Here is a 27,124-nt window from a genome sequence, read left to right as displayed (position 1 = left end):
AGAGTCCACAGCACAATGCTGTGTGACAAGCGTAATGGAAAACCAAAGAATCAAATGGACGCTCATGGAGGAAGGAAGGGGGGACTGAGGACTCCAGTTATCCCACAGTCCCCACAGTCTCCGAAAAGTATTTGCATTCTTGGCTGAGCTCCCAGTGCCTGTAGGGTCAAACACATTGTCCGGGTTCAGGATATATCTCAATTCCCCTCCCCGACCGTGAAAGAAAGGAAAAAAATCGTTTCTTGACTTCTTTTCAATGTCACTGTATGGCTACTGCATGCTGCTGGTAGACGCGGTGCTGTGGCACTAAACAGCAGCATCCTCTCCCCTCCCCTCCTCTCCCTGGTGGCAGACGATACAGTGCAGAAGGACTGGTAGCTGTCCTTCTCATCATCCCGTGAGTGCTCCTGGCTGGCCTCAGGTGAGGTTGGCTGGGGGCGCCTAGGTAAAAATAAGAATGACTCCCAGTTATTCCTTGCAGATTGTACAGAATGGCTGGTAACCATCCTCGTCATAGCAACTCAGGGCTGAGCTCCATCAGCCCCCACACCCTTCATGTCTAAAGAAAAGATTCTGTGCTGCCTGGACTATCATAGCAGCGGGATGCTGGGCTCCTCTCCCCTCCACCGTTTAATGTCCTGCCTGGACTATCATAGCAGCTGGAGGCTGCCTCCCTCATTTTATCTCACTAAAAAGTCATTATTTCTTATTCCTGCATTCTTTATTACTTCATCACACAAATGGGGGGACACTGCAACGGTAGCCCGGGAGGGTTAGGGGAGGAGGGAAGCAATGGATGGGGTTGTTGCAGGGGCACCTGCTAGAATGGCATGCAGCTCATCATTTCTGCGGGATCTGACACGGAGCGGCTGTGCTCTCTGGTACACAGGTTCTCTAGTACACTTGCCCCATATTCTAGGCAGGACTGACTCTATTTTTAGATAAAATATAAAGGAGGGAAGTCCTGGGAAGTCATTCCCATTTTTGTCTTTGCGCCCCTGGCTGACCTCAGCGAAGGTCAGCCAGGAGCACCCATGACAGCAGCAGACGGTACAGAACGACTGATAACCGTCATCTCATCACCAATTTACAGTGGCACAGCAGACGGTACAGAATGACTGGTAACAGTCTCTTCATTTGCCTTTGCAAGGTAGCATGCTGCTGTGTAGCGCAGCAGTACTGCCTCTGTCAGCGGCATCCAGTACACATACGGTGACAGTGACAAAAGGCAAAACGGGCTCCATGGTTGCCATGCTATGGCATCTGCCAGGGCAGTCCAGGAAAAAAGGGTGCAAAATGATTGTCTGCTGTTGCTTTTACGGAGGAAGGAATGAGTGACGACATTTACCCAGAATCATCTGCGACACTGTTTGTTTTTGCACCATCATGCATTGGGATCTCAACCCAGAATTTCAATGGGCAGGGGAGACTGCAGGAACTATGGGATAGCTACAGGATAGCTACCCACAGTGCAACGCTTCAGAAATCGACGTTAGCCTCGGGACATGGATGTGCACCGCCGAATTATTGTGCTTTGTGTGGCCGTGTGCACTCGACTTTATACAATCTGTTTTACAAAACCGGTTTATGTAAAATCGGAATAATCCTGTAGTGTAGATGTACCCTTAGTGGAGCTCTTCTTGGAACCAGAATTCCGGTTTTAAGCTGCAGGGAAATGGGTGATCAAGGCTTTAATCATGCAACTTCATGACTGATTCTGTTCCCTCTCCCCCTTAAATTTCTCCTTTTGGAGGTTTACTTTTTCCTGATTAAAAAGCAGAGGAGTGCCCTGGTCTCTCTCATATCACACATTGTGCCAGTGACTGCCATCCAAGGATGGGAACCTTGGCCAAGCTCTGAGCACTTTCTTGCCCTAGTGGCCTATTAATAGCATTAGCAGCCCAAAACAACTCCTTCCCTTAAACTGTCACCTTCAGAACGCTCTCCTATTTAACTACACTAGGCTCCCTAAGCTCAGCATCTGGCAGGGTTGACCCATCTGGGGAACGAAACACAGATAAACATCTTATCTCCTAGGTGGCAGCCACAATAGTTTGTCGCACAACCACTGAGCTGCTGCAGTTCTCACCACTCTGAGCATAACACAATGATTCATGGCAAAGGGGCTGCTTTAACTCTGATTTTCCTGACTACACTTGATTTATGCTTTGACTCTATTAAAAGTTTTAAAAAATGTAATTAGGCAAATGATTTCAAAGCAGAGCATTCATTCAAGTGCAAAAAATCCACAGATCTGCAGGATTGCTCTGTGCAGCCAATAAATATTTCGACAGTTCCCAGTAGGGTAAAAGTTGAGGAATCCAGTGAATTGTTTTTTCCCCTCTAGTGAAACTCATCTTTGTGAGGTTGGTGTTTCACCTGTAGATGTTTTATTTATCCTTTGAAAGAATGAAATCCCTCATGAAATGTATAGAATAACAGAGGAAAGGCAGTAATGCTTGTGCTCCATCATTACCTCATTTGCTGTGGTTGCAGCACCGCTACCACCAATGCCGTGCCTTTATCTAAGGCTTATTAAATTACTGGCTGTGCTTTTACCCACTGAAGGCTTTTGCCAGGTGTTGTCCCTGACCCGCTTATCGTATTAGTTGTCGTTTGGCTTAATCATCATTTGGTATGCTGAAAGGGAAATCTACACAAACACAAAACCAGACTTACTGATCTAGCATAGGAAGCTTGAGAGGAAATGACACTAAAATATTGTAGATCCAAAAGTTAGTGCCAAGCCCTAAATATGTAACACCACAGCATTGCAGTTTTCTTGAGGCGAGAAGTATTTGTATGCGATCTGTGTGATTTTGATGTATGAAACATAGTCTCTACAGATGTGATCTCTTAGAGATTGATTTTTCATGACAATGGTAAAGCCGCTAAATCAATAACTTCCTGTTACTGCCCTTTCTTATCAAGGCTGAACCTAAATATTAAGTTGTGTACATAACACAGAGAATATAACCTCCCTCCGTACCACCCCCAAATTGAAAACCTATTGATAACATCAGTCTGAGAACATCCCTCTTCCCCTTCTCCATTCCTCTCCTTTGCAGACAAGATTTCTACAAGACTGTTAATTAAGGAATCCTGTTCCTGAAATTACTTTGTGTGAGGCTTGGGATTCAAATGTTTATAATAAATGTTGTCCAATAACTATATGCATAGGATTGTAGGGATCCATAGGACAAGAAAATCATGTTATTGCCAATATATGTGGCAGGTGGATCAACGTGTATGCATCTTCCTTTTGCCTTTCTTACCCTGATTGTTTTAAAATAAACCAGCACTGTTGCAGAGGCTATTATAGGCAACATCTGGTGTCCTCACATTTGTAGACCCCTTTCAGTCTGGGTCTTAATGGCATGGCATGGAGATGATGCTAGTCTTATCAGGAGATTGATTAATGGTGAAAGAGAGTGTCCATAAGTATTCTTTCAAATCTTTCCTTTGTCTTTGACACTTTGGTCATGAGGTGATCTTGATGCATCTGGAGACCCTGACCTGCTAGTTTTAATTGTGTTGCTTGCTAAGCCTGAACTTGTTGATCTCCAGGACCTGTCGCAAAGCCTGTTTGCTGAAGACTGTGTGTCTGGTTGGTGGTACATAGGGTTATTTAGAGGGTGTTCAAAATATTTTATTAGCATTGGCAAATTACATTGTCAGTTACATTAATGACAGATTTCAGAGTAGCAGCCCTGTTAGTCTGTATCAGCAAAAAGAACAGGAGTACTTGTGGCACCTTAGAGACTAAGACATTTATTTGAGCATAAGCTTTTTTGGGCTACAGCCCACTTCACTGGATGCATAGAATGGAACATACAGTAAGAAGATATTTATACATACAGAGAACATGAAATCACATTAATGTGTATTATGTAATGAAATACATTTTGAAATAGTGTGTGCACTGTCCTGGAGCATGATAATAGTTGCATTGTATGAATCAAAAGTTTACTAAAATTATAACCAATAAAGCTGTCACCCTAACTTTTCAGCCCTGTTAGCACTGTCCTTCTCTCTAAAGCTTCCAAGGTTGTGTACGTTTTATATGTTTAAAGCCATTCACTTTGCGGGTGACTGACTCTCTATATTTCTTGTTGTGACCGGCAGTACAGCCTCTATGACTGAAGGGTAGTGGCAGATAATATGTTTGCATTTGTAAATTATTTATGCTGTAGGGAAAGCGGCCTCTGATTTCTCAGATAGGATGGGAGCTCCATATTTTGAACTCTGGAAGGCTGGTTATGAATGTCTTTGTGGTTTGTCATGAGGACAGGCACTCTGTCATTTACTGGAAGAAAAGGATGACTGATGTGCGTGTGAACTGTATATAAGATAAAGTATAGATGCTTAAGACTCTATTTAAGCATATTTTAAAATTGTAAATATTTAAATATTCAAGCTTTTATGTAAAATTTCCTAAATATGTCAATAACTAACATTTTTCAAGTTAGTTGCTAAAAGTTTACAAATACATAACATTAGCTTAGACACCACATACCTATATCAACCAGGCACCGTATTAATTTTTGGAACGCTGGCAATTTTTTCTAAACAATTTTTCCTTTCTAGATGTAATTTCAGGGATCTTCCTCACAGGGTAACTGGTAGCATCATCAATCAAACTAAGACTGTAAAAATGTGCTCCATGGTCTGTTTTTCTTTTTGTAAAATTGTTTCTAGCCCACTTGGTTTTTGAGATAGACTTGAATATGTGAAACTAGTAAAACACTGTAATGTTTTCTTCCTGAGTCTGCAAACAGCCTGAAACAAGTATGAAATGCTCCCTTTCAATGCAGCAACTTGGAAACCCAAAGATGGTTTATTAAATCTCTGTTTAACTCTTTCGCTGTTACTCATGCTATAAAAAACATCCCGCTAATGCATTTAGTTTATAGTCTAAAACTGCTTTCCATGCCTTCTTCAGTGCCAGAAGCTAGAACTGCCACCACCCTAGCAGCCAAAACTTCAGCTTTCCCCTAACAACGTCTTCAGTGCAGTGTATTCTCAAATACTGGAATATGTGGCATATTGAACACTAACAGTTGTGTAGGTGGTGGGCAACATTAAAATTTAAAGTTCACATAATAATGAGTGTAATCAATTGATGATATTCCTAATCATGCTGACCAGTAGTCTCATTGTTTCCTTGCACGACCCCATCAGTGAGGCTCCATCTATGCTCTTGTCTTTATACTTGGATTGTAAAGTCTTTGGGGGCAGGGATTGTTATTTTGTGCTAGGTGCTGTACATACATAGAACAATGGGGTCCTGGTCCATGACTGGGGCTCCTTGGCATTAGGATAACACAAATAATAATTATTAATAAAATAGTCTACTGTAATTAATGTATTATTCAGTTTCTCATTTAGTTCATTGAAAAATCAAGTTTTTAATTTAAATTAAGTTACTTGGGAATTTCCAGACTGCTGTATGGGAGTGCCACAGAGTTAAAGAACCTTGCTGCAGAAATTAGGTATAGCTTGATTTGTGGAGAATGCAAGACCTTACTTAAAACTCTGCAGGGATCTTCACCTATTACACAACTTCAGATGCGTCTGCTATCCTGAGCTGTAGCATATGAAATACAGAGTTCTAGACTGAATAGTTGATTTTTAGGTAACTACTTGGTGTGGCGAGAGGAATGATTTTCAATTTCTGCTTTAAAATGTGGTGTTAATGTTTGGAATCTGTTGAGGTTTGGAACTTAGTCTCCTGCATTTCAGTTTGCTTTGAAATGGAATCTTAAGCTAATCAGTTAGAGTAAATAAGACCTGATCATAGATGGTGATGTACAGTTCTCAGTGTGAGAGTGTGGATATTATAGTGTGGTAATATTGCATAAATAAGCAAAGCTTGTAGCTGTGATTGCATAAATAGAATCATCAAAAGACTGTCCAGATCAGGACTCCCCAAGGTTATTGCTCTTGAATCATTAAGGTGATCGAAAATCATATTCACACGGTAAAGCCAACAGACATCACTTTCAGCAATTTCATACTTCATCAGTGCCTTTCAGCTTGGCATTTTGACAGCTCTAAGGCTAAATTGTGGCATCAGCCAGGAACGACAGATATAGCTGGATAGCATTTGCAAAGGAATGGAAATCCAGATTGTCCTGTCTGATAGCTGTGACAGGTATGCCAGTGCCCAATAACAGTAATAGAAAATTATTATTATTACCTCTTGTTAACAACTAGTGTAAGATAAGAGAGGCCAGCATGGTCTTCATGTGCTGTAACAATCAGTGGCCCAATAACTTAAAAAAATAATTAGTGACACTTTATTTTAAAAATAATATAAACTACTATATGAGTAGTGGGTACTGACCTAAAGCCTCATAGAAACTTTTCAGATAATTGCTTTTGGCACTAAGGAAGAAAATAATAACAGAGGAAAATGCAGCATAGAGAGGGATGAAAAACACCTGTGCAGAGACAAACTAACTCTAAAGATCTGGAAGAGATGAGAAGGAAATAGGTTTAAAAGGTAAAAGAAAGACATTAAAAACAAAACCATGAGTTAAAAAAAGGTACGCCTTCCCAGTCAGAAGTTGAGGTAGAATTCTAAGATCAATGAACGCTCCTCGACAGCAGGTTAATTAGTATGTCAGCGTTATTCAAAGATTTAATGCACTCTCCCAGTACCTGAAAGAAACGACTGTCCAAGGTTAGTGCATTGTGATGCATTTCAGTCCACTTAATCTTAAAACCAAAGGTATTATGATTTTATATACCAATGCCCTTGGCAAATCTTTTTGAGAAGAGGGTAATGGCTGGGAATTTGTAAGCTGCAAATTTGTAGGCTATAAAGTTGATACAGTTGTGAAGCAAGTGTGCTGGGCCGACTGTGGGAACAAAGATGTGTGCTGCTTTGTTTCTCAGAGCTGTGAAAACTGAAATGTAAATAGTTCAGTGCAAAACAAAATAGATTCTACAAAACAGTGTAATGAATGAGTAGTTGTGGCTTTTGATTAGCAGTGTGGACCTATACCCCGATATGTCTAACGTCTTTAGCATTATATGTAGAGCTGAATCAAGAGACCTTGATGGGGGAAGCATGAGAGATATCATCCTACTTCCAATAGATTCATCAATGAGTTTCATTGTCTGCCTACTTTAGAAGGTAGCCTGTAGGAAGTTTTAAAGCCTGTGACTTGAGCTCTCGAGTATCTCATTGAAACTGAGTTCATACAGACTTTTCTGCAAGTTCTTACTGTGCCCACAACACCTCAGTAATATGCCAATGATGTCTGTCTTTCCACTAATAACAAAGCCACTTGTGCCACCATTGTACTTGCATATGGTGTTCATGTACAACTTTGTATTTAACAGCTAAGTGACCAACGGCATAGGAGTCCGCATATAATGTTATCTGATAAAATATGACCATGTATGGGGGTGGCTCCAGGCACCAGCATGTCAAGCACGTGCCTGGGGCGGCAAGCCACAGAGGGCGCTCTCCCGGTCGCCGCGAGAGCGGCAGGCAGGTTGCCTTCGGTGGCATGCCTGCAGAGAGTCCTCTGGTCCCGTGGCTTTGGCGGACCTCCCGCAGGTATGCTGCCGAATCTGTGGGACCGGGGACCTCCCGCAGGCAAGCTTCCGAAGGCAGCCTGCCTGCAGTGCTTGGGGTGGCAAAATACCTAGAGTCCCCTCTGACCATGTAGATCATTGTTGCTACCAGTGTTATATAATTGCAACAAATCTTGTACAAAATGTGTCTAGTAAGGTATCTACAGAAAGGTTATGATTTGCTGAATATAATTATGCTATTTGTTTGCTTGTATCATTTTTGTATCTGAAGTTATGAATATTAACTATGTACTTGTATTTCAAATGTAATACCCACATGGTATTCAGTCTGCACTTCTTGAAGAGACTATTCAAGTTAAATGGCTCGTCAATGAACACTTAATTCACAATGGGCCATGGAAGACACCTATCTACACTTAATGGACTTTCCTGTGATGGCTTCTACTATGACTAAGCAGAATCATGCATGGACATGTGACTTGCCCATGTGACTCCAAATACCATCTTGTTACCTGTAATTTTCCTCAGTGAGAACAATGGGTTTCCCTTCACTTGGCAGAAGCTGTAAAAGGCCCTGGAAACATCTCCATTTTGCCTTTTTCCTGCTCAAACCTCTGGACTATGAACTTATATTAATGGGAGCATTCTAACCAATGCTCCCATTTAGAAGCAACCAGAGACTTAACAAGCCAGCAGTTTATTCCATCACTGCTACAAGACTGATCCAAGAACTTTGCAATTGTTTTATGTGTTTGATTCCTTTAATCAATTTTAACTCTCACCTTTCTTTCTTTTTATAAATAAACCTTTAGATTTTAGATACTAAAGGAGTGGCAACAGCGTGATTATTGGGTAAGATCCAAATTATATATTGACCTGGGTATGTGGCTGGTCCTTTGGGATCAGAAGAACCCCTTTGTTTGATGAAATTAATTTTAAATAACCACTCATCATTAAGTCTAGTGTCTGGGTGTTGAATCCTGGACTGAAATAGGTAAGGAGATTGCATTTCTGATTTCTTGTGAGCCAGTGTGTTGAAACGGAAGTTTACTTTTGTTGCTGGTTTGGTATATCTTATGGGAGAATAACCACCAGTTTTGGGGTGTATCTGCCCTACTTCTCAGCAGTTTGTCCTGAATTTGGTATTCTCAGTTGTGACCCATTGAGGCATGGCGACACTGCATCCTGAGGAAAATGATCTATTGGTTGTGCTCTCCTTTTAATGTGTTTTGTTGCAGAGAGGTACTCTTTATTTTCTTTTATTTACATAGAAATGAACATGCACTATGAAGTATTTCAGTTTTACAGGATGGGCTTGAACAGAGAACACTTCAATCTCAGCCCTTCCATCATTCCCTAAATGGAGCTTTGTTCAGAGTTTAAAATATTCCTTCATGGAGAACAGAATAAAATTGCAAGCAATAAACGCATGATTTCATAGAAAGATAGGGATGCCTGTGTCTTAAGAAACAAAGCAATCAAAATGCAGGAGAGCGTTTGTTTGAAAGGAGACTTTAAGCTGCAGTTCCGTTAGATGAGTGATATGTATTTTTGGTCTGGATTCCTGTATCCTTATTTACTGCCTGTACAAGATTTGAGCTGTCACCAATACCGGACAACAGCTGTGTGCTGTATTTTAGAGAATTCACTTTGGCAATCTAACATCTGGTAAAATAACTAAGAGTAAAAAAAATCTAGTGTTTTCATATTCTTCTTTGCACTCCAGTCCCCCACTCTCTGCCCTCTACAGACTTTGCAGCAGCAGTTCTGGAAAGAGAAACAGGTGCAATTATCATCTTATTATGAATGTTAAGTCCCTCACACTACCACCTCTTATTTTGCCACCCCTTCCCTCCCTCAGTGAAATAGTAAAAAGCTGGACTTTCCTTGTGGTTGGTTGTTTTCCTGATTCTCCTCCTCATCACTGAAAAAGATCTTAAAGGTTCATCAAAAACACAAAACAAATGACTGGTTATTTTTCTCATCACGGGTAAAACTAATAGATATTGGCTTGTTGTAATGTGCATCAGAATAAGCTGAGTAGACTGATGGCTAAAAGTCCTTGGCTGACAGGTAGGCGTTTATCTGCTCATTTACAGGCTCTGTTCCCCCTCACGCCCCCTCCTCTTGCAGCCCTATGTTTATAAATGTGTAAATGATATGTTTGTCTCAGATCTGTTTATCTGCAGGCCTTTGTTTTAAAGTATGCATTCACCTTCATGAATTGTGAGCTGTATTTAATATTTATGCTAAAGGGACGTGAGGTGTATTTCAATGAGTAAGTTCTCAAAAAAAAAAAAGTGGGAATTGAAAAATTGCTCACTACTTGAGGGCTGTGATTATAGTGTCTTGTAAAGGTGCCAACAGGCAGAATATGATTTAAGATGCACATTTTGCAAATCAGCACCTTCATAATAATACTGTAAGTGGGGAGAGAGAAGGAATAAGAAAGGAGCCAGTGCTGAGGCTAATGTCTTCCCTTCCCTTTGCCTAGTGAGGAAACTCCTAAAGAACATCTGAGTGTGACAGAACAAGGCCTCTGTTCCTTAGCCTCCTTCTTGTGACTGCTGCTGGAATGCTGCACTCTCAAGATTGTGCCTTAGAAGGCTGAAACCAGGCACTACAAGCTTTCTTTTTGCTTATTGGCTTGAAATGCTGAGTGTTAATTGAGAAACATTAAAACCAAGTTATCACAGTTCTGTTTAGCTGTCTGTTGTGCTCATTAAAGGTACAAAAAATGTAAAATGTTGTACGGGGAGTGGTTATGGAAATCCTTTAATATATAAAAATGATTTAATTGTCTTCGTAGCCTACAAAACTGTACTTAAGGTGCACAGTCGAAGGTAAAAAATGTTTTGTATCTGTTCAAGATTGTCCTATTCTTATATGCAGTTCTTGTCTGCTGTAATATAGCAGCTTTAGTTATTGAGGCCATTGTGATTCCGGATTTCTAGTCCCTTGGGTACGTCTGTTCTGCATGTTTGGGAGAGACAGAGACTCTGACTATCCAAAGGGGAATTAAAAGTCATTTTCTTATCACCAGGCTTTGGCTCAATAATATACCTTAAGTTTGACAAGCAAGCCAGTTTCCACATGGAGGATTCGCTAAACATGTTTGCTTAGATTTCATGGCCCTTGACACACAAGCATTGGAATCTGCATGGCTTTATACAGTGGATGCATGTTTTTCTGGTGGGTGGCTTTGTTAAAGTCATGGTTACTTCTAGTTCCCTCATCAAGTTGTTGAGTAAGAATGGTCTTGTAGCATTGATTTTTACTGAAGTTATAATCCAATATGGGCTGAAATGCTTTGGGATTTTCACGTTTGTAATGTTGTGTTACATTGTAACATTGTGTTAGGACTGAGCTGTAGTTGAGATATAGCATCCCAGAAGGAAAGTGAAAGCTGCTGCTCCTTCAGGTGTCTTTGGTTCCCATTTAACATTGCTGCATGAACATCAGGTTGCAGGTATCCAGTGTGGGGTTTTAGGTGCATGGTTTCTGTTGGAATGTGTTTGTCAGAGAAGATGTACTCTGTGGTGCAATCTGCTCAGTGTTCTGAGCTGGGGGTGTCAGACTATGACGTATAATTTTAATATAAAAATCTTGAATAATTTTAATAATAAAGTCCTTAGCATATATGGCACATTCAGTAATCCTGAAGTGCACGGACTCTGGAGTAACTTGATAGCTGATGTTAATAGCTAAAAGATAGGCAGCCAGCTCCGTCAAACACTCCAGTCTTATAGTAAATTAGAAGTTTGTGACATGACATAGTTCAAAAAGTTTGTCTGAGTTATTGGTGAATATCGTTAACTGGTGCTGGCTGATAGTGCAGACATTAGTTTATTTTCCCATAATTCATCAGGCTTATTTAACCTATTTTGGCATGTCCTGGCGACTAGCTGACCTTTAAAGTGACTATATCTTAATTTAGCATTCTTCTAGCATAGTCCTTCATATGTGCAAAGGAGGAGAGAGCTCATTTTGAGACTCAGTAGCATTTCTAACCTTGCAGAACTGTTTATGTTAATAAGCTATGGTGATGGAGAAACCTACATAGTTTAAAGTGACACTATTACTGAAATTGTATATAGCTTCATTATATTTAGACTGAACTATTGCCACAATCCAGCTATTTTTCTGACCTTTATCGGGAGGCATATTTTTTTCTAGCAAAAGCTTTCATATCTTAAACACCTTCTTTACATTCTCATCTGTCTACACAGTTACTATAGTATTGTACTTGGCCCTTAGCCTGCCCTGCGTGCAGTACTTAGCCATTTCCCTCTTCCTTTTATGCAAAATGCCTTTGGTATGTTGCTACAGATTTTTCAACATGAAAGTTGTTGTGTTATATCAGTATGTAGACACTACATGATGGAATAGTGAAGTATAAAGATTTTATCATGAGTTTTAAGGATATCTGCATTACTGTCTGCATTGCACCCAAGTGGCAATCCTAAGAGCAGTACAACCCTTCAAGAGTAATGGGTGGAGGGAGAGAAGACAGTTTGCTCTCTCCTTTTCCAATATCTGCTGTGCCTCTATGTTCAGTCCTGCTGAAACCTCACTGCAGTTCCCCATTCTTCCTAACCTGGAGCCAGCAGTAGCCGTCCAGTTGAGTGTTGTGTTTGGGAGGGAAAAGCTCCCCTCTCTTGGCCAGGATTTTTCTGGGTATCAGCACACCTTGCCCCCACTGGGCACCCCTTCACTCCTCCTGCTATCTCTACTCAGTGCCCAGCAAGCCCCTACCCCAAACCAGCTATGGGTTCTTGCTGTGGCCTCAATCCATCAATCCCTTTGTGTCTGCAGAGCATTTTGGTGGGTCCAGCAAGAAATGGCAGGAGGCGTTTAGCTCTGAGGTGAAAAATGATTGAGACCCACTGTTTTAGATGTTACGTTTTTTTTAACTGGGGCTATTTTTGTATGTATCCACTAGTAAAGAGAAGTGCCCTTGTACCAAGAGTCCAACTATAACAGAGCTCAGAAAGGAGGGGAAAAAAATTAAACATTTAAACAGTCACCTAAAATAGCTATTCTAAACAGATACTTCGGACCTTTCAAGGTTAGAACCAATATCTAGCCCTGAAAATTACAGAAATAGCTGACCATAAATGTGTCAATAGTGCAAGACTGAATATGGTCAATTCTGAGCCTCGAGGGGGGGCGGGGGAATTGTGACTAGGGAAACGAAAACAATGTTGGGGTAGGCTGATTTAAAATCAGTAAATAATAGCAGCTGTTTGAAGTTGTTGAGGCATTTGGAATGCCAGTAGCAGTCCCTGGGTGAAATGGATCAGAGTTAAGGTGTGCACAGGACAGGTGAAGTGGTCAAACAGCGGAGAGAAGAAAAGTGGCAGAAATGTTTTGTCATTCGGTTGTTTAGTAAGCGTTATATATAATGCATACTGTTTGCTGTGTATTGAAGTTTATGCTTCTATGCATCTCAAGTATGCATGTGCACATAATTAACTGTTAGCTTATTTTTGGTATCACCAGGCCCGGTACAAGCAGAGCCTTGATCCTACGGTGGACGAAGTTAAGAAACTATGTACATCACTACGTCGAAATGCCAAGGAAGAGAGGGTCCTCTTTCACTACAATGGGCATGGTGTTCCCAGGCCAACAGTAAACGGGGAGATCTGGGTCTTCAACAAGGTGCGTCAGCTAGAAGCGTGGTTAAAAAGGAGCATGCACAGTGAAATCTGTTACTATTTGTAGGAGAGCAGATTAATCTTCAGGAATTAAAATGACTTCATGAATGTTTGATTCCAGAACTGACATTTATTCTCTTTCCTTACCCACTCTCAAAGTTCTTTTGTCAGAAGAGGCGTCTTGTCCCTCTCCCTGAGAAGTGCTAAACACTTGCTCTCCCAGAGCCTTCATTTATGCTTCTCTTAAAATAGTCAGAGGGGACGTTAGAGTAAGTAAAGGTGTCAACTATATCCAAGTCCCTCTACCTTCTCTGTTAAGTTGCACTCCTAGCTCCTGCCAGATTTGGAGCAAAAGATGTAGCTCTTCTCAGATGCTTGGCTTCCCTGCCTTGTGTCATTGGCTTAGTTCTTAGAGTTTATGTTGAGAGTGCCAGCTAACCCTGAATAACTGTTGTTCATGCTATGGCAGTACAATGCATGAGAGACAATAAAATATTCTCAGTTCCCAGTTTTAAAGTACAGAGTATTATGGTGCAAGTGAGTATAGTATAGTAGGCATCTCTTGCATTAAGGTCTTTGTCACTTTTACTGAGGACAGCAAGACTGACATGATTGAGTATTTGTACAGCTGCTGGTATCACATATTAATAAAGAAACTGCTACTCTGTTACATTCGGGCTCATAATTGTGGCTAATTAAGTTGAATGTACTTGGCCTCCCTTATAATTCATGCGTATAGCACCTATGAAAGGTAAATGATGGAGAACATAGTTTTATTCCCCTGTTTATTTACTGTCTTGGTACTGTTGCAATAGAGACTTACTGTCAGTAGCTGAAAGTTGCAGAGCTGAACTTGCTCCCATTTTTATATAATTTGGTTCTGTTTTAGTTTTTGATTTGTGTTGTGCCAAGAACAACACTGCACCCATCTCACATCTTTTGTTTTTTTGTAGTTGGAAAAGAGTCCAGCGCTGATATGAGAGAATTGGGGCAGGAGGGAAATATAATTTTATTCCAATGCATCTAAATTGGAGACTTGATTAGCATTCAGCCCACCATTTTAAACAACTCATTTGAAAGCTGAATTTGGTGTAAGAACAAATCGCGGTGGCCTTCTTCTTACTTAATGGGCAATAAGTAATAAATAAGATAAATAATGCTAGGCAGAATGTGTTACACATGCAAGAGGAGCAAATTATTGCTCAGTGAAGTTTGTGTTACGCCAAATGCATTTTCAAGAACTGACTATTTGCCAATTTGCTTGCTGTCTCAGCTGGTGTAATCTGATAAGGACTCTACTGGTGATTAGGAGGAGGGGCCCCTTCTGATTTATGGTCCAGTCTAGGAAGAAAGATTTCATCTGCATAAAGGAGGTTGAAATTTAATAGCCTTTTTGCAATATGTTAACAAACGTTGCCTCCCTTTTGGAAGGGGAGGCAGCAAAGTGACTCTTCCCACTCCCTTATTCAAAGGAAGTTTTTGGAAAAATATGATAAAAATAGGGAAAACCAATATTTTTTAGAGACCATTTGTAAGGATGCGAGTTTTGGACCGGGTAGAAGCTAATGAGGCTCAACGTGTCTCTTTCCTCCTCTCTCCCCCCATCTCCTCCCCGTGTAGTTGAAATAGCAGATGGGCTGAAACATACTATTGATCTTTTAAAATCACACTAACGTATGTATCCATTTCTCTGTGGTCTGAAATAGGCCTATAATATGTACCCCTTGGAAGACCTCTGCATACCACCGATTGAGAACCATTGACTTAGGGTATGTCTAAACTGCAACGTAAACCTGGGATCAGACTAGAGCCCAAAATCTCCTCCTGTCTTTACACAAATCTCTCAGACTCGGGCTTGGACCTATGGTCCTAGGACCCAGCCAGGCTGGAGGATCCGAGCCCCAGTCCAGCTGTGACCAAGAGTTCAAGTCCTATTGCTTTGCAGTGAAGACACAGCCCCCCCCACCCCAACCCCCCAACTTGGGTCCTGGAAGTCCACCAAAAGTATCCCACAGTCCCATGGGCCAACTTCCTTTGTCCTTTTATTCCAAGAATCTCCAGTCGACTCCAGCGAAAACAGGAGCAATTCCCCTTGATGTACAGCAGCTGCTCAGTGAGTCAATGTTAACCCTTCCAGTGTCTTCTGACCACTTAGCTGCAAATGCACCATCAGAGAGCCTTCTGTGTTTGCAGTTGAGACTGAACAGGAGATGCCTTTTGCAAAGCGTGTTGCTTCATGGTCGTGGGAGCACAGCCAGATTTTGGTAAATCTCTGGTGCAAGGCCAGCAAAACTCTGGACTTTAGTGAGAGTACTAGGAATGACTACGCATACACAAATAGCGAAGAAGCTGGCAGCTTTGCACATTTACCAGACTGGTGGCCAGTGCAGGGAACAGATGAAGCGGCTCAAAAGTGGGTATCGGAAAACCAGGGACCAGAACCACTCCTCAGGCAACTCGCCAATGACATGCCAGTTTTATGAGGAATTTGACCAGCTGCTGGGCATTGTGACCAGCATGGAGCCAATGGTGGTGGTGGCAACCTGGTCAGCTGGTCCCCTGCTCGCTTCAGAATCCAGCGTGGGGACTGATGGGAGCCAGCAGCAGGCACCGAGGGAGGACAGTGGACTCACTCTGTTGCTGGAACCGGTTCCAAAGCAGCTTTGGAGCAGGAGCAGCAACAGCACATTCTGGGCCTACACTTGAAGGAGCCATTTGATGTTCACCAGAGAAACCACCGACTGAGGAGCTGATAGAAGCCACCCCCTGAGCCTGGTAAGTTTCTGGCTCCATGTCAATGTTTGTTAATACAGTAATAGGAGGGATTTCTGCCTTATGAATCAAAGCAAAGGTTATGAGAAGCCCTTACTCGCAACGTGTATAAGCTAATGGTGCATTGTCTGTGCATCCCCTTCCCTCTCTCTCTCTACCACGTGGAGTTCAAAGTGACGATTGGGAAATGCAAACAGTAAAGAACACATTTAATGTGTATTGTTACTGGAAATGCACAGATTTTTGGTAGGGCCATTCCTGTTTCTTAAAAGCAATAACCTTCCATTGCCATGCCTGTAAGTATGCCACTCTGTAACCACTCACCGGTCTGTCAAGTCATCTAGAAACCGTGTGGGTGTGGGGGAGGTGGAAATGTGCTCAGTTTTACAAATCTGGTCCATTTCAGTTAAAGGTAGTCCCTGCAGTCCACAGGTGACAAAATCATTTGTCCCAAATATGACGGGGGTTGGAAACTTTGTCCAGAAATGTGCTAGGGGGAAGAAGTCTATGGAGTCCTGTGTGTTTGCATGCAGCCATGACAGAGTAAGCCGTGTGGAAGCTAATGCAGCATCCTGTTGATTTTTCTCATGAATTCTGACCCAATCCTGGATGCTGATAGCTGCAAACTTTTCCTGAAGCAGGAACTCCAGATAGGTAATCATGTTTTGGGGAAGGACATATTTTCCAGGGACACCTCAGTAGCTGACTGGCCTGTCCCCCTCATTGAAGTACGGTTCAGTTACTATATGTTTGAACAGAGTATATAAACTGCAGGTTTCCCACCGTCAGCTTGGAATAACTTCTCCCTTTGCCAATCAGGCACCAGAAGAACTATTATGTCCTCCAAAATATGGAAGGACTGCACTGATAGAAAAAGCTTTTGTTGCATAGCCGCTGATGTCTCCCCTCTGCAAAAACCCAAGTAGTTCTGCAATTTTCTAAAATAAAAACAGCTTTGCATTTTTAACTAACAATTGTGTCTAGACATCTTTTGCGGCAATTAATTAGGCTATGTCCAGGAGCTTCTGTGGTCTGAAGCATCCCTCTCACAATATACTGAAGTTCTGTTTGTGAAAGTATCATTTTATGTCTTTGAAATTCCACCAGGGCTTTTTCTGTGCTCCTGCACTGAGCTATTTGATACAGTAACCTGCTGTGTCTTGTCTTGTTCCAGGCCCCTTGACTTCTACTGATTGCAGCATCTCCACAGCTAGCGCACATTGCAGCAGAAGCCTGGGCCAACGGATCTTCATGGACTATTCCACGAGGAAGTGTTTCCATGATGAACTTGTGGTTGAAATTCTGGAGAGGGACAACAAGTAGATCCTGTATCAAAGACAGAGGGATTTGTGGCTAGAGGAAAGGCATGGCAAGAGGCTGGAGGAAAGGCTCAGGATGGCTGCACATCTTGAGGACAGGGTTTCAGCACAGGAGCAGGAACTTGCTTTATAGTTCCTGGAACAGGAATGGCAGCTGAGGGAGGAAGACCGAGCTCAGCAGAAACAACTGTTTGAGCGACTCATGCCACTAATGACTGCAAGAGTAGTGGCTCCTGCTGCATCACCCCCACCACAACCTAGTTCCCTGCATGCTACCTACTCTGTGCTGCAGTCCAGAAGCAGCTTGGAAGACTCCCAAGGCTGAGTGGTACATGCAGTTGGGCCCCATGAGCTGCTGGACAGGGAACCTTGCCCCATGCAGCCTTCCATATTGACCCTCTCCCCTGTGGATGCCTCCATCCCACTTCCTACAGTGCCAAGTGCATGGCAGATGGGGAAAGAAGGAAAAGGAGAAATGGGTTGCCAGGGGACATGCCATGGTAGGGGGTTTCTGTCTTCGGCCTGGGCTGCACTGGTGGGGGGGTTTGAACTAAGATGCACAACTTCAGCTATGCTATTTGCGTAGCTGAAGTCGAAGTATCTGAGTTCAACTCAATGCGGCAAGTCGACCTCCATGACTCCCCCCATCGACTCCACTTACTCCTCCTGCTGAGGTGGAGTACAAGTGTCAATTCGGGGATCGATTTATCGCGTCTAGATGAGATGTGATAAATCGATCCCTGATACAATGAACACTACCCACCGATCTGGCAGGTGGTGTAGACGTACCCTTCCACATGGTTTCAGTGTTTGTACTGTCTATATGCATTTTGTTCTTGTTTTTTTTCTCCTGTAAGAGTCTGTTGTTACTGGTATTTTGGTATGGTAATTGGGGCTAGCCTGCCTGGGAATGGATGAATATTGTACTTTTCTAATACATGTTTATAAATAAAGCTTTTTATTTCATCAGGAATGTTTATTGCTCTCATTGCTTCACATCATGCAATCTGTATTCAAAGTAATAAAGATAGACACATGATCAGGGATCATTAAGAATTAGTGTGCAAATACTCTCCCTCAGTAAATTATCTATAGCAATTCCTACTTCAATCACTTCCTTACATCAATCTATACTATGAATAACCTCCACTCCCTCTGTCATAAGTGGTCATGTCATTCATAAGTATATTGCATGGCACTAAACTCCCCACTCCTCCTCAGGCACTGAAACCACGCAATCAATGAGCCCTCCCTCCCATCCTGTTCCCACAAGCATATTCATAAAGTACTATTCCCCTTTTTCCATTGGGCCATTCAAGTCGGTAAGGTGGGAGCGTAAAATATCTTTGACTATGTTGCCCAGGTGCATTCACTCCCAGCTGTGGCAGATGGACTTTCTGCCAGAGTGTACTGATTCAGTGGCCCCTCAGTATCATAGGTTCATTCAGGGGGAAATGGTTCACTTCTGGCTTCACAAAGATTGTGAAGAGCACAGCAGGCCACAGTGATATGACAACATTGATGATCCAAACAGGTCTGTAAATAGTGCCACTGGGATTTCTGTCTGCTAAATGCACATTCAGCAACCATTCTGCATATCCTGAGAGAGTAATTAAACCGTCTTTTGCCAGTGTGTCTGAAATCAGGGTACAGTTTCATAAGCCAAGGCAAAAGTGGGTATGTGGGGTCCCTCAGAATAACAGTGGGGACAATAACTCAGTTTATGACAATACCATTTGGTGGGAATAGTGTCCTAGCCTGTCCATGAATGTACGCTCCCAATCGGCGAAAAACCTGAATTTTCCCAATGCAGTCTGTGTTTGTTCATAAATCACCCTCTGTGGCTCATGAGGGGCAGCATAACAATGGAGCAGTGCCTTTTGCAGTATTTGTACTCATGCTCCTTAAGGAAGGCAGACAAGGAAGGTTTGAAAGCTAGAAGTCTCTGGTAATTGGCTGAGCCTTAACCAATGGGCGGGGCATTCACTCAGGCCAGGGCTTTATAAAGCTGCGCACAAGCGACCAGGGAGCTTAGCGACCAGGAGCTGCTAACAGGGAGTTTTGCAAGGGAGTTTGGAAGGGGAGTAGGAAGGGAGTGGGGGTCCCTTGTCGGTCTCATCTGTGACCCATTGGTCCCCTGAACCTATAAACCAAGCCACATCCAAAACCTTTCTGTTTAAAGCAGAGCAGATCGGACAGGGAGCTGCAGACAGGAATTTGAGAGAGTTTGACAGAGGAAGGCTTACGATGGTTAGGAGGACCCGCAACACCTGTGGCGGCACTGCTTCTGTCTCCTCCACCTGCGCCTGTAGCCAGACAGAGCACCAAAGCATGGATGCTTTTACCCAGATTCTGGTGTGGGTTTGGAAAGACTGTAACTTGCAATTTCCACTTACTGATATCCAGGCTGGGGGTGGCATCCAATGTGAAAGGTGCCTGCTGGTGGAATCTCTCAGGCAGCAGGTGGGAGAGCTACAGGAGGAGGTGGCTAGGCTGAGGAACATCCGTATCCATGAGCAATTCCTGGACAGTATCCATGTGGAGACAGCTGACATAGCTTTCCCAGTTCACAGGACTACTGACACACCAGTGGAGGAGGAGATGGCTCAGGGTGGACACTGGCAGCTGGTTACTTCTGGCAGCAGGCAGTGCTCCACCCCTGCTGCGAACCCTCCTGCTGTGGTAATAGATAACCGTTATGCTTTTCTTGATACAGGAGAGAAGGAATCACCCCCAGCAGTTAAGGAGGGGAAGCCTCGTACCCCTAAGGCTGGGAGGTCTGCTGCCACCACTGATAATAAGAAACGTAGGGTAGTGGTGGTTGGAGACTCTCTGCTGAGGGGGACGGAGACACCCATCTGTCGCCCTGACCGTTCATCCCGGGAGGTATGCTGCCTGCCAGGGGCCCATATCCGAGATGTTACAGAGGCATTGTCGAGGATTATCCAGCCTTCTGACTACTACCCCATGCTACTCATCCATGTGGGCACAAATGATACTGTGAGGTGTGACACTGAGCAGATCAAGAGTGACTACAGGGCTCTGGGAGTACAGGTTAAGGAGTTTGGAGCGCAGGTGGTATTCTCTTTGATTCTTCCTGTCAAAGGTAGGGGCCCGGGCAGAGACAGATGCATCGTGGAGGTGAATGCCTGGCTGCGAAGATGGTGTCGCCAGGAGGGCTTTGGCTTCCTTGACCATGGGATGCTATTCGAGGAAGGACTGCTAGGCAGAGATGGCCTTCACCTTTTGAGGAGGGGAAAGGCCTTATTTGCGCACAGACTGGCTAACCTAGTAAGGAGGGCTTTAAACTAGGTTCGACGGGGAAAGGTGAGCAAACCCCACAGGTAAGTGGGGAACAAGACCTGGGAGATGGGTCGGAAACAGGAGGGAGCATGAGCTATAATGGCAGAGAGAAAGGAGGGTCAGGGCAAAGCTGGGAGGCAAGATCAAACCAGTATCTTAGATGCCTATATACAAATGCAAGAAGTATGAGTAATAAGCAAGAAGAACTGGAAGTGCTAATAAATAAATACAACTATGACATTGTTGGCATTACTGAAACTTGGTGGGATAATACACACGACTGGAATGTTGGTGTGGATTGGTATAGTTTGCTCAGGAAGGATAGACGGGAAAAAGGGAGGAGTTGTTGCCTTATATATTAAAAATGTACATACTTGGACTGAGGTGGAGACGGACATAGGAGATGGAAGTGTTGAGAGTCTCTGGGTTAGGCTAAAAGGGGTAAAAAACACAGGTGATGTCGTGCTGGGAGTCTACTACAGGCCACCTAATCAGATGGAAGAGGTGGATGAGGCTTTTTTCAAACAACTAACAAAATTATCCAAAGCCCAAGATTTGGTGGTGATGGGGGACTTCAACTATCCAGATATATGTTAGGAAAATAACACCGCGGGGTACAGACTATCCAATAAGTTCCTGGACTGCATTGCAGACAACTTTTTATTTCAGAAAGTTGAAAAAGCTACTAGGGGGGAAGCTGTTCTAGACTTGATTTTAACAAATAGGGAGGAACTCATTGAGAATTTGAAAGCAGAAGGAAGCTTGGGTGAAAGTGATCATGAAATCATAGAGTTTGCAATTCTAAGGAAGGGTAGAAGGGAGTACAGCAAAATAGAGACAATGGATTTCAGGAAGGCAGATTTTGGTAAGCTCAGAGAGCTGATAGGTAAGGTCCCATGGGAATCAAGACTGAGGGGAAAAACAACTGAGGAGAGTTGGCAGTTTTTCAAAGGGACACTATTAAGGGACCCAAAAGCAAGCTATTCCGATGGTTAGGAAAGATAGAAAATGTGGCAAAAGACCACCTTGGCTTAACCACGAGATCTTGAGTGACCTACAAAATGAAAAGGCATCATATAAAAAATGGAAGCTAGGTCAGATTACAAAGGATGAATATAGGCAAATAACACAGGAATGCGGAGGCAAGATTAGAAAGGCAAAGGCACAAAATGACCTCAAACTAGCTATGGGAATAAAGGGAAATAAGAAGACTTTTTATCAATACATTAGAGGCAAGAGGAAGACCAAGGACAGGGTAGGCCCACTGCTCAGTGAGGAGGGGGAAACAGTAACGGGAGACTTGGAAATGGCAGAGATGCTTAATGACTTCTTTGTTTCGGTCTTCACTGAGAAGTCTGAAGGAATGTCCAATATAGTGAATGCTTACGGGAAGAGGGTAGGTTTAGAAGATAAAATAAAAAAAGAGCAAGTAAAAAATCACTTAGGAAAGTTAGATGCCTGCAAGTCACCAGGGCTTGATGAAATGCATCCTAGAATACTCAAGGAGTTAATAGGGGAGGTATCTGAGCCTCTAGCTATTATCTTTGGGAAATCATGGGAGACGGGGGAGATTCCAGAAGACTGGAAAAGGGCAAATATACTGCCCATCTATAAAAAGGGAAATAAAAACAACCCAGGAAACTACAGACCAGTTAGTTTAACTTCTGTGCCAGGGAAGATAATGGAGCAAGTAATTAAAGAAATCATCTGCAAACACTTGGAACGTGGTAAGGTGATAGGGAATAGCCAGCATGGATTTGTAAAGAACAAATCGTGTCAAACTAATCTAATAGCATTCTTTGATAGGATAACGAGCCTTGTGGATAAGGGAGAAGCGGTGGATGTGATATACCTAGACTTTAGTAAGGCATTTGATACGGTCTCGCATGATATTCTTATAGATAAACTAGGAAAGTACAATTTAGATGGGGCTACTATAAGGTGGGTGCATAACTGGTTGGATAACCGTACTCAGAGAGTAGTTATTAATGGCTCCCAATCCTGCTGGAAAGGTATAACAAGTAGGGTTCCGTAGGGGTCTGTTTTGGGACCGGCTCTGTTCAATATCTTCATCAACGATTTAGATGTTGGCATAGAAAGTACGCTTATTAAGTTTGCGGACGATACCAAACTGGGAGGGATTGTAACTGCTTTGGAGGACAGGGTCAAAATTCAAAATGATCTGGACAAATTGGAGAAATGGTCTGAGGTAAACAGGATGAAGTTCAATAAAGGTAAATGCAAAGTGCTCCACTTAGGAAGGAACAATCAGTTTCACACATACAGAATGGGAAGAGACTGTCTAGGAAGGAGTATGGCAGAAAGAGATCTAGGGGTCATAGTGGACCACAAGCTTAATATGAGTCAACAGTGTGATACTGTTGCAAAAAAAAGCAAATGTGATTCTGGGATGCATTAACAGGTGTGTTGTAAACAAGACACGAGAAGTCATTCTTCCGCTTTACTCTGCACTGGTTAGGCCTCAACTGGAGTATTGTGTCCAGTTCTGGGCACCGCATTTCAAGAAAGATGTGGAGAAATTGGAGAGGGTCCAGAGAAGAGCAACAAGAATGATTAAAGGTCTTGAGAACATGACCTATGAAGGAAGGCTGAAGGAATTGGGTTTGTTTAGTTTGGAAAAGAGAAGACTGAGAGGGGACATGATAGCAGTTTTCAGGTATCTAAAAGGGTGTCATCAGGAGGAGGGAGAAAACTTGTTCACCTTAGCCTCCAATGATAGAACAAGAAGCAATGGGCTTAAACTGCAGCAAGGGAGATTTAGGTTGGACATTAGGAAAAAGTTCCTAACTGTCAGGGTAGTTAAACACTGGAATAGATTGCCTAGGGAAGTTGTGGAATCTCCATCTCTGGAGATATTTAAGAGTAGGTTAGATAAATGTCTATTAGGGATGGTCTAGACAGTATTTGGTCCTGCCATGAGGGCAGGGGACTGAACTCGATGACCTCTCGAGGTCCCTTCCAGTCCTAGAGTCTGAGTCTATGAATAGGCATGAATCCAATTAGTGGCACCACCACAGCTTGGAAACCTCATTCTCTCAAAGCAAGCAATTACTTCAGGAATAACGTTTATGCCCACCACTGTGGAGTAAACCACATACCTGATTGCCTCAGAAACCTCCGCCACCACTTTTACCCACAGTCAGCTTTCCAACATCAAACTGGTACAGTGGACTTGTAGCAGCCTAGGGTAACCAGTTTCCTGACAGCTATAGCAACCTGCTTCTGGACCAGCAAGGGTGGCCTCATGCATGTCTCTTTATGCTGGAGGGTGAGAGCAAGTTGCTCACAAAGCTCCAGAAATGTAGCTTTCTTCTTTCAAAAGTTCTGGACCCATGGTTGGTCATCCCAGGTCTGCATGATGATTTGAACCACCAGTCAGTGCTTATGGCCCTGCACTTACACTGCACTGTAGACATACTGTGATGGCCTAGTACTCTGCATTGCCATATGGGAGATCAAAGTTTGACTCCTGGATTCTTGCTGTGGAGCCTGAGATCCTGAGAAGTGGAGGGTGTTGCAACCTGTGAGATGTTTGGTGGAATGCCTTTATATTCCTAGCTACAAGCCCTTTCCAGGAAGCTTATTAGAGAAACCCTGCCTTTCTCTCTTGCCAAGGAGAAGAGTGAGGTTGCGGCCTTAAGCTGGGGGAGGGAGGAGGAGGATATAAAATGAGGGAAAAATTGAGGGAACCTGAAAGACTGACAGAGTTGGAAAGCTACCAGTGGGGAAGGAGATAGACAGACAATAATCTGATAAAATACACCACTTCTTGGTTCTGTCAGTACGTACTCTCAGGCTTTAACTGTGCTCCGTATCTCCGCTTCTAACCTCACAGATTTCTTTGGTCTTTTTGTTGTTTATCAGTGGGCAGATTCTGGTAAGATGCTAAATAATGAACTGGTGCTTCCTGGACCTTAATTTTTTTGCCAAAATACCCCATTTCCTTGCAGACTTCATTTTAATAGCAGGGAAGCATATCTTGGATGCCTAGGAGCATACTCAGGGTGCAGATCCTTTATGTAGCATCCCATCCTGAGAGCTTAAACCATGCAATTCATTCATTGGAACCGAGGCTGACACTCCTCAGATACCCCCTGTCGCTTAAACACATCTTCTCCCAGAACTCCGCCCAAAGGTGTGAGCTCTGGTTTCCATCTTCGAGGGGCCACAATAGGTGTGGCATGTAATGCACAGATTTTCTTTTCACTTAATTACTAGGGCTGTCAATTAATCACAGTTAACTCACGCGATTAACTCAAAACAATTAATCATGATTTTAAAAATGAATCACGATTAATCGCAGTTCTAATCACACTGTTAAACAATAGAATACCAATTGAAATTTATAAAATATTTTGGATTTTTTTACATTTTCATTTATATTGTATTATGTGTTGTAACTGAAATCAAAGGGCATATTTTTATTTTAAATATTTGCACTGTAAAAATGATAAACAAAAGAAATAGTATTTTTCAGTTCACCTCATACAAGTACTGTAGTGCAATCTCTGTCGTGAAAATGCAACTTACAGATGTAGGGTTTTTTTGTTACATAACTGCAGTCAAAAACAAAAGAATTTAAAACTTCAGAGCCTACAAGTGCCCTCAGTCTTACTTCATTTTCAGCCAATCACTAAGAGACAAACAAGTTAGTTTACATTTACAGGAGATAATGCTGCCCTCTTCTTATTTACAGTGTCACCAGAAAGTGAGAACAGGCATTTGCTTGGCACTTTTGTAGCCAGCATTGCAAGGTATTTACCTGCCAGATATGCTAAACAGAAGTCTTTAAAAGAGTAACACTCTGATGTGGAAACTACAGAACCTGAACCACCAAAAAAGAAAAACAATCTTCTGCTGATGGCATCTGACTCAGATAATGAAAATTAACATGTGTCGCTCCGTACTGGTTTGGATTGTTATCGAGCAGAACCCATCATCAGCACCCATGTCCCCTGGAATGGAGGTTGAAACATGAAGGGACGTATGAATCTTTAGTGCATCTGGCATGTAAATATCTTCCAATGCCAGTTACAACTGTGCCATGTGAACGCCTGTTCTCACTTTCAGGTGATATTGTAAACAAGAAGCAGGCAGCGTTATCTCCTGCAAATATAAACAAACTTGTTCGTCTGAGTGATTGGCTGAACAAGAAGTAGGACTGCGTAGACTTGCAGCTTCTAAAATTTTACTGTGTTTTAAGTTTGAATACAGGTTTTTTTGTACATAATTCTACATTTGTAAGTTCAACTTTCATGATAAAGCAATTGCACTACAGTATTTGTATTAGGTGAATTGAAAAATACTTTCTTTTGTTTTTTACAGTGCAAATACTTGTAATCAAAAATAAATATAAAGTGATCACTGTGCACTTTGTATTCTGTGTTGTAATTGACATCAGTATATTTGAAAATGTAGAAAATATCCAAAAATATTTAAATAAATGGTATTCTATTAATGTTTAAAAGTGTGATTAATTGCAATTAATTTTTAATAGCTTGACAGCCCTATTAATTACACGAGAAATACGCAGATCTGTCCAAAAATAATAAACCCTACACACATTTCTCTGCCTCAATTTCCTCATCTAGTACAGGGCATTCATTGGGCTGGGATCAGGGTCCTTTGATCCCATCTAGAGTCCTTCTGTTCCAATGCATGGCTTGTGATTTGAAACACGAAGCCTTCTTCTTAGTTGAGATTGCTTCTTCTCACCATGTCCAGTCTGTGCCCTTCCTTCCTTCTGCCTGAACTTTTCCTGTGTGTGTCTGTCTCCTTCCCCTTACCCTCTTTGGGTCCTTTTATAGACTCTCTTGTTTAGTTACTTGGCTTCTTTTTTTTCCCGTTTTTGGGAATTTTTCACTCTTCCACCCACCCCTGCAGAGGGGTAGGTGAGAAATGTTTTTTTTAGGCTGAAGCTCACCCATTGTTCAAGGTGTTTCATTGAGTTCTAATTACCCTCCATTGTATCTGGACTAGAAGGACTTGATACAGCTCATGTCAGCAAAGGCAGAATTCACATACAGACAGAGGCATTCAAAAATACACCAGTTCATAATGACAACTTTGCAATATTAACCAGCATTCATAAATTGTAAAGACAGATTTCCAAAAACATCACACTAAGAACAGATTAGATGCAAAGCCCCTCCCACAAAATGTAGGCATATACATTACTCTAAAATAGGTATTTTTAAAGTTACTCTAGTCCTCTGCTCCCAAACATCTGATGCTGTGGGTAGATTGAAGCTGTTAAGTTGTAAGGAAAATACCAATTTTATGTACTAAATTACCCAGTCTGTTTCTGAAAAATAAGATCTCCCAATGGTCCTCTTCTGTAGGAGATTGAAATCTAGCTGGTTGGTACAGTCACTGGCAATTGGATTGACATACTGTTGAGTGTGTCCCTGGGATACACTGGATAACGCTATTCCAGTTCTGCCCTTTCTCTAACTGTAGTATTGCAACTTCCTGCCAGGCAATCTGCAAATTATCTATTTATCC

The 27,124-nt window shown here is 42.4% G+C and overlaps 1 protein-coding gene across 3 annotated transcripts in view; it reads left to right on the top strand.

Annotated features, from left to right (window-relative positions):
• Positions 1–27,124, top strand: part of RPTOR (regulatory associated protein of MTOR complex 1) — a 296,305-nt gene that overhangs the window by 83,075 nt on the left and 186,106 nt on the right. For all 3 annotated transcript variants that reach the window (XM_050920753.1, XM_050920752.1, XM_050920751.1), the window contains exon 4: positions 13,051–13,209. In XM_050920753.1, coding sequence (XP_050776710.1) covers positions 13,051–13,209 — 159 coding nt within the window. The remainder of the gene's footprint in view (positions 1–13,050; positions 13,210–27,124) is intronic.

Source organism: Gopherus flavomarginatus, chromosome 12, assembly GCF_025201925.1.
Source record: "Gopherus flavomarginatus isolate rGopFla2 chromosome 12, rGopFla2.mat.asm, whole genome shotgun sequence".
NCBI classification, from domain to species: Eukaryota; Metazoa; Chordata; order Testudines; family Testudinidae; genus Gopherus; species Gopherus flavomarginatus.
This window is presented reverse-complemented; position numbering and strand designations above follow the sequence as displayed.